Here is a 12,331-nt window from a genome sequence, read left to right as displayed (position 1 = left end):
AAAGCACTACCAAAGGCACGGCTTCGGGGGTAATTTGACCCCCCTCCCGTCTAGCTCGCCAGAGAAGGAGGGGGGGGGGGCGAAGTGCCGCAACTCTCGGCGACTGAGCAGTGGGCAATGTGCTCCACTCCAAGGCACTCTACGGCAAATGCAAAGCGCCCCACTCAATCTGGTTCGGGTTGCGAAGTGGCGTCTAGCAACTATGGCTGGCTATGGCCGTATTGTTGTATTTCGCGGGAAATGGCCGGTCATCAGTAAATAGTACACACGTGATGTAAACGATGTTAGAAAGTGTTCTACAAGCTCGTTCGAATGAGATTCTGAAAGTGAAACACACCAAGCATCACTGCGGCTAACAACCGGCCAGCGCGATGGAGGAACCTGAAAAAGAGAAGGGCCTCTTGTTCAAAGATGTGCACTTCTGTTTTGCTAACGACATCGGGGATAATGAGAAAACTGAAGTATGTGATATCTTACGGATCTTGCTAACTTATGAAGCACGTGAATGTGAACGAATGACCTTTTGAAAACGCAGTTGTATTTACGCTGTAGCCCAAGCGTCTAGTAACCTCCCAACAGTGGCGTAGCCAGGATAGGTTTGTAGGTTCAAGCACCACCTCCCCCGAAACCGTACCTTTGATAGTGCATTCAGGAAATGAAAAACGGGGGTGAAATCTTTCTCGCCCCATTGGACCCCTCCCAAAAATATCTCTGGCTACGCCACCATTGTTCGTTCAGGCCCCAGATTCACCTCTTAATCGCTTCTGCCTCCTGTTCCTGTATCATGGTGCTTCAAATTCGTTTTTCTAATGTCTTTATGATCATCACTCTGCGCGAAAATTTGCGATGCACATCGTAGAAGTGGCAAGCGAGCAGCATGTGTTTCTTGTTTACAAGCTGACAATTGTAGTTTTCACTTTTGTTCCGCTTTCAGTGCATGCAGATTCTGCTGGAAAATGGGGGAACGCAAATCAAATACATGTCAGATATGGTGACACACTTCATTGCCGATAATCCAGATAGTGCTGCTGCAACGGAGGCCCTGGAGTTATTTGAAAAGCCCGTAGTCACGGTAAGTTGAAGGTTGCAGATGCTCAAGGATACAGAAGCGATTTTGACAGTAATCTTAATGTTGCGTGTGCCAAATGTAAGCTTCCTCCCCTGTTTGCTCGAAGCTACACGAAATGCAGCACAGGCGGCGTTCGTTTAAACTACGTACCTCTCTCTCTCCCCCCCTCTCTCCTGCAGAGCCGGTGGGTTCTCATGTCAAAACGATGTGGAACACTTCTTCCGTATCCTTTCATTTTTTGCATTTTCTCGTTATCCTCTTGTGACGATTGACCTTGACCTGCTGCATCAGTGTTGAAGCATTTGATCTCCATAAAAACAGACTCTTTGCAAATAAAGTTATCTGCACATCTCAGGTAAGATTTTCATACTATCTCACTGATTTAAGCCTGCGTGCAGCGTACCTGTTCAATTTCAATTCTACAGATGTCAGAAGGAGACACGAAGGCTGTCTGGGCTATGGTGACGTTCTATGGTGGAACGTTTCAATTACACTTGGATATATCTTGTACTCACTTGATAGCTGCGACGCCTCAGGGGGTGAGTGTGATGCTAGTCTGGATTTAAAAGCGGAACACGCTTTTCTCTCTTTCCCCCCCTCCCCCTCCTCCTTGCTTATGAGGCATTTTCATTTACTCGTGCATCTATGTTGTGCCGTGACAGGAGAAATATGAAAGGGCAGTCGGAACAACAAACACAATCAAGATAGTCACTCCAGACTGGGTTGTGGACTCCGTGAAGAACAGAACAATCTGCGACGAGGACCTGTACCACCCTCGTCTCCTAATTCTTCCAAAGCCGCCATCTCCTCCAAAGCCACCGCCACCTCCAGAACCTGTACCTCCCACGCCGCCTCCTGCCTCCACACTAACGATGCCGGTCCCATCTCCCATACGACAGCAAGTCCCCCAATCGGAGTCGCACGGCGCGCCGCAGTTTGCCGCGCGCATGGTCAGCATCCCCAGTAGCGAGATACGCGTGTCCCTTGCGGGCCAAGGGGGGATTAACATAATGACAATCAACAGGCAGGGGGTGCTGCAGTCCCCCGGTGTCCGACAGGAGGGTGTGAGGCCCGTCGTGCAAATGCAGTTCATGCAACAGCAGCAAAGGCAGCAGTTCTTGCAGCAGCTACAGCAACAGCAGCAGCTGCAGCAGCAACTGCAGCAACAGAGGCTGCCCTTTCCACGGATGGCAATTGCAGTCTCCCAGGGCTATGGCATCGGGTCACAGAGCCAAGCATTTCCAGCTGGGTCGCAGGCGACGGCGCCCCAGGGCCAGTTGGTCACGTCACAGGGCCAGGTTATGATATCGCAAGGCCCAGTTACCTCGCAGATCCAAGCAGGTGTACCACAGAACCAAGTTGTCATGGCACCAAGTCAGATCGTCGTTTCGCAGAGCCAGTTAGCTGGTCTGCAGAACCAAGCTCTTGTGTCACAGAATCAGGTGATGGTATCGCACGGCATAATAGGATCTCAGGGTCTTACAGGGGTGCCCCAGAGTCACGCTGTTGTGTCTCAAAGCCAAGTTGGCATTTCCCAAGGACAGGCGTCGCAGGACAGTGCACCAGCCGTGCAAAATCAAGCTGCTGTGCTTCATGGCCAGAATGTTACTTCCCAAAGCCAAACTGCCTTATCTCAAGCCCAGAATGTGGCTTCCCACAGTCAAGTCTCGGGGCAAGGCCTGAGTGGTCAGCCCTCGAGCATTCCTGCGCATAACCAAATTGTCACATCTCAAACGCAAGTGGTTACTCCCCAGAGCCATGCCATAACATCCCAACACCAAATCCTCGTGTCACAACACCAAGTTGTAGCATCCCAAAACCAGTCCCCTGGACAACAGCAGCAGCAGCTCCCTCAATCTCAAAGCCAGACGCCACAGCCAGGTCAGGTCGCTACATCCCCTGTTCTGCTGCAGCAGCAACGTCCGCAGTGGATGCCGCGGCCGGGCATGCCACTGACGCCGCAGCAACTGCAGATTTTGAGGCAACGACAGCTGCAGCAACAGATGCGCCACCTGACGCCGCAACAGCAGCAGATTTTTGTACAAGGCATGCAACGCTACATGCAGCCCCGACAAGCGACATCGCAACAGTTTCAACAGATGATACACGGCCAGCCTCCAGTACCGCAACAGCAGGTGGCACAGCAGTTGCGTCATCCCCAACAAATTGTCGTCCAGCAGATGCAGCGGAAGGCTCAGGCACCTGGTCCTGCACAGCAGGTAGCTGCAGCGCAAGTGGTCATGAAGCCTCCTCCGCAGTACTCCTATAACGCGGAGCGGGGCGTACAAGGGGTTGTGCACCGTGTTCCACTACCAGCGGGTGCGCAGCAACAGCCACCGCCGCAGAGTCCTGGTCAGCAGATACAGTGGCAGAATTTTCAGCAGCAACAGCAACAGCGCAAGACACCCGACGGCATGACAGTTGGCCAGCAGGTGCAGTGGAGGGCCGTGCAAACTGCTGCCGTAAGTCTCTTGTTCGTTGAAAACCCTGAAGACACAAGATTTGGTCTGAAATGGCACTTTTCTTATTGCTGCTTCCTTCCAGGTTCAGTCTGATGACTCCAAGCAAGTAAAGCCTGCTCAAGTGCCACATCTTTCTCCCCAGCAGCAGAGTGTGCCACAGCAAGTTGTTCAGTCTCCAAGACCTGAACTCTCTCCGCAGCAGAATGTTCTTTGGCAGCAACAGCAGGCACTAAAGGCTCAAGCGGGACAACCTCCACAGGGTGACGCAGCAAATGCACAACAAGTACAGTGGCAACAGATGCGCCAGGTTGAGCTGCAGCGCCGACAGCAGCAGCATCAGCTGCTACAGCATCATCAACAGCATATGATGCAGCAGCAACAGCAGCAGCAACCACAGCAGCAACCGCAGCAGCAGCCCCAGCAGCAGCCACAGCAGCAGTCACAACAGCAATCACAACAGCAGCCACAACAACAAATGCCATACATTGTTCAACGACCGCCACCGCCACAGTACCCAGGTGAAAATGGTGGCAACTTGCTGTGTAATAGCAACGCCACCTAGATAAAAATATCCTGATCGCGTAAATGACACAACATAGTCATTAATGGCGAATTCGGGTTGCAGTTTTTTTTTGCCAGATCCATTTTGCCATGTTCGCTTGGTCAAAGCAAAGCAATCTCTCATGTTCGCGTGGCGCTTTCCGAGCGCCCGGAATTTGCCAGCTAGCACTTTCTTTTTCCCCGCCTCCATAGGAACAGGCAGCGGGTTGCTCCATTATATCCGGTGTCGTCACATCCGCAATGCAAGGGTGGCGACGGCCCGCACGTCGAAGTTCACGTGGGTTAGCAGACGACGAAACCCGAAGGCGAGCGACCGCAATACCCCTAACGTGATCCAAGCGTCTACAACTGCTAGATTCCTGGCACTCATGTTCGGGTTGCAACGGTTACATGATCCTGCGCGGGCAATTTCCGAGCAATCTTTGAGGCTGTGTTGCCGTGATGACCACCCGAATTCGCCATAAGAGTCCACTAATCACGACACTATGACCACTAGTAACCAGAGCTATGGAGACAAGCCACCATCAGCCGAATGGATAGCCACTGGTAGCCGCAGAAAGTCTGTGTTTGAAATCATGTGCAGTGATTGCCTGAAGCAGACGACATCCTGACTGTACATGTCCATGTAGCAAAGGATTAAAAAAACTAATTGTTAAAGCGGCCCTTCAGTATCTAGGTGGCGTTGTACTGGGAATGAGAAAGTAAGCTTAGGCATGGTATCGCCGTTCTGTCCTAGGTCTTGTTCAAGTCTCCCGAGACCAGACACCTGGCGCCACGGTACGCCCACCTCCAGGTTCCACGCCACAAGCAATGCCACAGTTTCCACAGGGGCCTGCTGCTCCTGGCTGCAATCAGCAACCACCAGTGGCTTTCAGCACGCAGCAGCAGCAGCAACAGGTACAATTCAACGAGTACTGCCAGTCTCTGTTACAGTACTAATCTCCGTTTAGCAACTCCACATTTAGCAACACTGCAACTTAAAAGCCAGCTCTGCTCAAATCTTGCATATTTGATATGTGGCAGTTCTGGTTGCAGGAATTGAGGAAAATTAAGAACAGTATCAACAAAATTGTTTTTCCGAAATTCGGGGCAGAAATGATTGAGACAAATAAAATCACAGTGGGTTGGGAAGAGCTGACCGGCTAAAATAAATCTAGCAACATGACGTTGCATTCCACTTTCAACTAGAGCATGTTGGAGTGCTCGTGTGAGTAGTGCTTACCTTGCCTGCCTTTTCTGTGCTGGTTCTGTCCATTCAGTGTAGTGATGCTTTCTTAGCATGAAAAGACTGAGTGACATGTACTACACACTGTGTGGTGTTGTTCTCAGCACCGCTTCATTTCGCTTTCATAGCCATAAATATCAAACTCAAAGACTCGTACTCAAAAACTGATTGCCACCTTTGTGAGGAGGAATGTTACTAGAGATTCGAACACTTTTGTTTAACTTCAAGATGTGAACGCAAACAGAGCCAGACTTTCAACACGTAGCCACAGGTGTGGAATACGGAAATTGTGGAATTTTCACAAACAAGAAGCAAAGGAACCACCTTGATGGACAGCGACAAACCATGCATTCCTATGCACGTCTCATAAAACAGTAAAATGTTTGCAAGGGCAGTTCAGCACAGTTATTTGCTGCTCAGGTTGGCAAAAACTGTTCTAATTATTTCACCTTCACCGTTTCACAGGTTGCAGTGGCAGGCAATGTGGCGGGCACTCTGCAAGGAAACCCTACCCAAGTCACACCCAAGACAAAGACTGCCTTAGCCAACTTACTGAACACGCGACTACAGGGAGTTAGCAGAGTTCCTGAAATGGGCGAACCACTGGCCACTGTGCGATTGCCAGTGGCCCCAGCTGAGGATCAGCATGTTCACTTGAGGGTGAGTCGATGTGAAGCAGGTACAATTAAGTTAGACATGTGGACTTGCATGGATATAGCTAGAGCCTTGCCCTTGAGGTTTAAACCCGGTAGAACCGTTTCCTCCCCGATTTGTGTCGACGTCACTTCGGGTAAAAACATGCGGAACCCCGATAAATGAATTTGCCAAAGCTCAAAACCCAGACACTTATGCTGGAGCACCATTATGCTTCAGACTTGGTTCGGCTGCCGATGCATTTTCCTTTTTTGTCGTTTCCTACCACCAAAAATCTGCTGTTTCACACGATATCTCCAGATTTCCCCCCACCCCCCGGTTTTGGAAAAACATGAAACCTGAAATGCAAGGGAAAAACAGGGAAATGCAATGTTGAATGACAAGCAGATCAAAAGCAAAGCCGTTCAGCAGCTAATTTGCCATACCTCTTGAGACTGTAAAATTGATCCTGCTGGGGGAAATGTGAAATGACCCTGTGACCCTCCAGAATTCCAAATTTCATACATGCAAGGATTATGCAAGTATGTCTGAAGAAATATGAAATATATGTAATATATTGATATATATGAAATATGAAAGAAATATATCTGTCGGGTTTGATGGAACCCGAAATGTACAGTTCTACATTAATTCCTTTCTGTAATGACGTAGGATCCTGCAATGACAAACGTTGCCTTCCGACCGCCCATTCATGGCCCAGCTCCTGTTCAGCGCCAAGTCTCCGACGAGAGCCGCTGCTTTGGCACTGAAGTTCCTGTGAACACTAACGTACCCGTGGAAATACACTTCTACGGACATGATCCCAGGACACAGGGTAAGCCGGATAAGAGGAAAAAAAATGCCGGTGTTTATGCAAGGCTGGTTTATTCTCTCTGCAGTACCAGTGGACATGTGCCTTATGGGATGTGTGTTCTGCATTGCTGATTATGACAACACGTTTGAAGAGTCCAAGATTTCGACCTGGAAAAAAGTAGGTGTTTGCTCTTTCATATTTTCAATCGTCTTTACTTTTCATGTTCCTATTTTTGTATCAGTTTTCACTTACATTTCCATAATGGACATTGCAGATAATTCAACAGAAGGGTGGTGAAATAGAGGAGAACTACAGCTCTCGTTGTACCCACGTGATCTGTGAAACGCAGCGCAACCCTGTTGTGCAGCAGGTACCCTGTTCTCTTTCTCCGCGTGTCTTAGTACTATATTCACTCGTATAATTAATGAGCTCCAAAACATTGGTACTTTTTCAAGTTACTTTTAAAAATTTTCATGCATATTTTACGCGCCAACTTCATGACCACGGGTGACATATACCATAGGGCGACTGCATAGAACAAGTTAACGGACCCCCTCTGTGGAGCTACACTTTTGGGTTTGAAAAGTGCTTTAATTGTGCAAGTAAATACGATGATAAAAATTTCTTAGATACGTTTGTACACAGTGGCAAATTCGACAATTTTTTTAAATATTTTTAATATCGTGTCATTTCATACAGAAATGAGTTTCAGGTACAAAGGGCAAAGCCTGACGTGGTACCTGATACATCAGCAGTCAATGCAATGAAGTGTCTCAGATTTTTGTCAATTGAGACCTAACAATTGGGCAGGTGTGTACAACTCCATCACACAGCTACAAAAATAAATAAATAAATAACAGCGCCTGAATTTTCTTTTTCTTTTTTTTTTTTTCTGTTGTGATATGACAACGAAACCAACATAGCTTTTGTCTTTATATCACTTTTTTTTTCTTTTTTTTTGTCCACAATTGATGTTGCAAGATTTCAACGATGAAGTCCCTCTGGTGATGTCAGTGAAAGTTCCACGACTCTGTGTGGGCATGTGTTCCACAGCTGTTATGATTGATTGATTGATTGATAGCTGATATGATAATAAATGGTCTGTGTTATGTTGGGCTGCAAATCACATTTACAATCCGCAATGTCCTTACGTGCATACATTTCACACACTCGTTCATAGGCTCTTCGTGAAGCAAAGCGCTGTGTCACCGTCTACTGGCTGAATGACGTGCTGTTGAAGAAAAAGCTTCAGCCGCCGTTTTTCGCTCTTCATTTTCCACTCCCATTTACTGACGAAAAGCCTTGCAAGAATCAGGTGACTGCATTTGAGCGTTCCATTAAAACATTCTGCTAAACGACATGTTACTGCCCTTCAGATTATTTGTGCCAGTGGTTTTGATGGTGAAGAACGAGTGAATTTAAAGCAGATGATCCTGGCAACGGGAGCAAAGTACACTCGCTACCTCACGAGACTAAATTCACTTCTTGTTACAAAGAGGTACGTTCTGTGCACAAAACTGTGCACAACTTTAGGTTTCAAATAAATAATACTTTATTGATACTCGATAATTCAAAATAACATTCCATAAATAGACTGTGGAACTGTATGCTTAAAAAAAAATTAAAAAGTGATCCATTCTTATGTGTCGTTAACACACTGTGTTCACTTACTAACATATGCGACAGGAGAGAAGGCCTGAAGTTCCAGAAGGCACTGGAGTGGAACATCACAGTAGTCAATGCTCAGTGGGTTCAAGATGTTATGTTGGGGCACTTTGAAGCTCTCAGGCTCCCGATGGCACAAAAGTACCAGCAGTACGATGCGGGGGACAATTCGTTTCGCCCAGATTACTCTCTAGTACCTCACCTGATGGGCAAGTTCTCTTTTACTATTGACAACTTGACCTGACAATAGTGCCAAGTTGTGAAAGTAACTGGTCTACCTCTTATATTCAGCTGCATGGCGAGTTCCGATAAAATTGACTGAAGATATCTGGAAGGTTTGTACCTTTTAGTCTTTCCTCTGGGAAAGGCTCTTCTCATCTTGATACGATGGTATCTCTCCCGTTTCTCACAGAGGGTGACTTCTTCTGATGCATTCAGAGAAGCTCAGAAAAGGAAACAAGAAATCTCTAACAAGGCACCTACACCACCAAAGCAGAGAAGGTATGCACGAATAGTTAGAGCCTGAAGTTTTAGGGTTTAACCCGTTTCCTTCCCCGAATTGAAGGTTGCCTCTTTAGGGTGAAACCCGATTTGTACCCGGGAAATTGCCTTCACCGAGACGTCTGTAGGAATGCACATGAGCTTGTTTGGCAGAAAATGCAATTGCATCAGTGTTTGTACCAACCCAGTACAGTTCGTTCGAGTAATAGAGCCCGATTTCCCCGATTTTGAATTGGGAAAAGAATATTTTCCGGAAACTTCAGGCTCTACTCATAGTAAAACGTCTTGTAGGCAAATACGAAGCTAACATTTCTGTAGGACACCCTAATGTTGATTGTTCCTTCAACACAGGCTGACACCAGAATTGGATGAGAACATACCGCTGACGACGACTGCACCTCCGCCCGAGGAGAAGATGCCCCATGTCCTCTTTACTGGTGTGAAAGACTTGGAACTGATGAAGGCAAGTTTACCGAGAAGTGCAGAAAGTTGGGCTAGTTGGTGCATAACTGCAAAAAGGAATAAGCGCGTACAGACGGGACAAAGGAGAGGAAGCACACATGCACACACACCAAGCACTACTTACAGCTAAACTTTAATTATAGGAAACCCCAATTTTTTTTTTCCTAAAACCCCAAAGGAATTTTGTCCACTTGTGTCACCCCTTATCACTTCCATTAGAGTTTTTCACGTGCCTAAAAAATGTCTTTTTGACAGTCTTATCTGACATACTTGTACTTGTTGTTTTTACATGGTGGGATGGCAATGCGCTTGCACACCTGATTCTCTGGGGTTTTCCTATCATTAAAATCTAATTCTAAGTAGCGCTTGGTGCGTGTGCATGTGTGCTTCCTCTCCTTTGTCCAGTGTACGCTCTTATTCTGTTTTGCAGCAATTTTACTTCCTGCATTCGATTGGGAGTCAATTTCTCATCACAGTTTACGTTACGCTCTAGGTCACTGTTCAGCTAGGTGGAGCAGTTGCGAAGTCTCCAAAAGAATGCACACACTTGGTGACAAACAGAGTTCAGCGTACCATCAAGCTTCTATGTGCAATTAATTCGGCCAAGTTTGTCGTGACCCCACAATGGCTACAAGACAGTGCTGCGAACAATTCCTTTTTAGGTTTGTTCTCTGTATGCTTCTGGGATGTCTTAACTCTATTTTCGTGGCCGTGTCTTAATGATTTGAAATTGCTGACCATTCTCTAGATGAGGAGCCATACATGGTTGAGGATCCCGAAGCGGAGAAAACATTTGGTTTCAGTCTGAAACAACTGTTGCAACGACCGAGCCGTATTCCCCTGTTTAAGGTTTGATATTTGCTGCTCTGCTTTTGCATGCGAGAATTTGTCTTGAGACAGGGATGTGCTTCTGTGCACCCGTGCGGTGTAGCTTTGCGCGATGATATTAACATGCTTGTAGTAAACATTTTGTATGTTTTAGCATTGTTCATATCCATTAGTGGTCGAATAATTTAGTGATATCCTAGTGGTTCTTAGGTCAAGTATTGATATGCGTCATCAAGAGTCATCACATCGTGAAAGAGAGAGTTTATCGTGTCATACATTCGAACTCACTGGCACACTGTTTCTGGAGACTTTTCAATGTGCCATTAACTTTAGTTTACTAACTTTATTGCATTAGAATTCCTGTTTCTGTGTTCAATGCCGTTCCCTTGTGTGTTTGCTATCGTGATTTCATATAATCATTGTGATTTTGCTATAATTTGGTTTTTGTTGTCTGTTTGGCCATCGCATAAAAGCGATGGCAAATGTTTGCTTATGTATATGGGCTTCAGCGATATACAAATTCCTGGAGTGCGAGAGGTGACTTTAAAAACTGTACTGCTATGAGAGCTGCTGGAACGTTGCCCACCATTCATTTCAGTCACTCGGCATTTTCAGTTAGAGCGTAGTTATTTATTTGTTAGTATGTATTTATGAGCGTGCCATGATACAGGCTTGATGGTCACTCTTGAGTATCGGGGCAGTTCAGTAGCGTGTATTAGATCGACGCTAATGTTGAATATACCATTTTCGGTTTGTCTTTTTAATGCAGGGAATGGTGTTCTTTATTACACCTGGCGTGTATCCATCTCCACCGCTGTTGAAAGACATTGTTGAAAGTGCTGGTGGATCAGTGTACCTGAAAAAAATACCCTCTGTTAAGCAGATCACATCTGTTACTCAGGTATGAAAACTCCGCTACTTTCATCAGTTGTGTTTGTTTAGTGTGTGTTGTTGTTTAGTATGTTGTTGTTTAGTATGTGCACATCTTCACAATGTGCATGTTTAGTACCTAGAGGTTCTGCTGTTATCTGCTTTTCAGAATTCTCTCACATGAGGTGATAGTCACACGATTTAAAAGCGTCTCTTTTCTTACAGAGTGGGACAAAATTTGTTGTAATCTCATGTGAAAAGGATATGTACTTGTGTCAGGACTACACAGCAAAGAATATCAGTGAGTACATACTACTCTCTGCGACGTGGTTTGATGGAAGCGTGTTCATATCAGACGGATGTTCCACTTCTGGTTGCTTATTTTTCCAGGTGTGTACAATGCCGAGTTCATTCTCACTGGTGTCCTGCGACAATGTGTGGATTTTGAGAGCTTTCTGCTTTCATGATTCTGGTTTTACTTCTACTTTTATTGGGCCTTTTTATCGTTTTGTGTGTGTGTGAGTGTGCATACCTGTACATAGTGTTTTACACCAGACTATTATACTTTTTCTTTTATTTGTTGAACTTTTAATGTAGTAAATATGTTGTTGTTGTTGCAAGAAGAAGGGTATCTCATCACGGCTCCACGAAAACACGTCCCAAATATACATTTGTGTGTCTGTAGTTTGTGAGCCATTCCCCTTTCATTTAGAAAGCAGTACTTCCTCGAACTTGCTCAACTCTACACTCCATTGAATAGTACAACTGAGAATGCATAACTTTTGCAAATGCTGCCACAGCTACAATAGCCCAAAAGTGTGAAATCCTTATTCTTCTTCTTGCTGGAGGGGTAGGAATATTTTTATTCCCGCAGTTTTCAAAGTAAAATTGTGCAATTATTTGGTGTACTATTCTGGGTTCCTCTTTCTTGGGTTCTTTTAACTCCTTCAAAGTGGCAATGTTTTCTCAGATTTTGCACTTTGATGGAAGAAATGTTTCACTTTTGATGTCCCTGTTTGTTTTACGTTGCTTGGACTAGTCATTCATTCCTCAGTGCTTCGTGTGTTATGACCTCTTGTCAACCTGACGATGGCACCAGTTTCCAAGGGCATTTGCTGTTTTGTGTAATAAAGCTGTCATCAGGTTCAACACAACGTTATGTGCATCTTGCCCCAGAATTTTTCCATTTTCCTTCAGAGGCAACACCTATGATATTTCAAGCACTCGTTTTTCAATGATAA

The 12,331-nt window shown here is 45.8% G+C and overlaps 1 protein-coding gene across 1 annotated transcript; it reads left to right on the top strand.

Annotated features, from left to right (window-relative positions):
- Positions 1 to 155: 155 nt before the first annotated feature.
- On the top strand, positions 156 to 12,244 carry LOC135371077 (PAX-interacting protein 1-like). Its single transcript, XM_064605066.1, has 23 exons — positions 156 to 461; positions 935 to 1,072; positions 1,249 to 1,292; positions 1,361 to 1,424; positions 1,495 to 1,608; positions 1,732 to 3,531; positions 3,614 to 4,049; positions 4,829 to 4,989; positions 5,783 to 5,977; positions 6,623 to 6,785; positions 6,850 to 6,941; positions 7,039 to 7,134; positions 7,945 to 8,079; positions 8,141 to 8,262; positions 8,451 to 8,638; positions 8,721 to 8,764; positions 8,842 to 8,930; positions 9,282 to 9,393; positions 9,886 to 10,054; positions 10,141 to 10,241; positions 10,990 to 11,121; positions 11,316 to 11,391; positions 11,481 to 12,244. The coding sequence occupies exons 1-23, from the start codon at positions 372 to 374 to the stop codon at positions 11,555 to 11,557; spliced, it is 4,638 nt and encodes a 1,545-aa protein (XP_064461136.1). The 5' UTR covers positions 156 to 371; the 3' UTR covers positions 11,558 to 12,244.
- The last annotated feature ends 87 nt before the right edge of the window (positions 12,245 to 12,331 follow it).

This window comes from Ornithodoros turicata, chromosome 10 (assembly GCF_037126465.1).
Source record: "Ornithodoros turicata isolate Travis chromosome 10, ASM3712646v1, whole genome shotgun sequence".
Lineage (NCBI taxonomy): Eukaryota > Metazoa > Arthropoda > Arachnida > Ixodida > Argasidae > Ornithodoros > Ornithodoros turicata.
The sequence above is the reverse complement of the archived record's forward strand: the minus strand, read 5'-3'. Positions and strand labels throughout refer to the sequence as shown.

Coding starts and splice junctions, on each gene's coding strand:
- LOC135371077 (XM_064605066.1), top strand. CDS start 372: ATGGAGGAACCTGAAAAAGAGAAGGGCCTCTTGTTCAAAGATGTGCAC. Junction 8,263..8,450: donor TCACTTCTTGTTACAAAGAG/GTACGTTCTGTG, acceptor CATATGCGACAG/GAGAGAAGGCCTGAAGTTCC. Junction 9,394..9,885: donor AAGACTTGGAACTGATGAAG/GCAAGTTTACCG, acceptor GTTACGCTCTAG/GTCACTGTTCAGCTAGGTGG.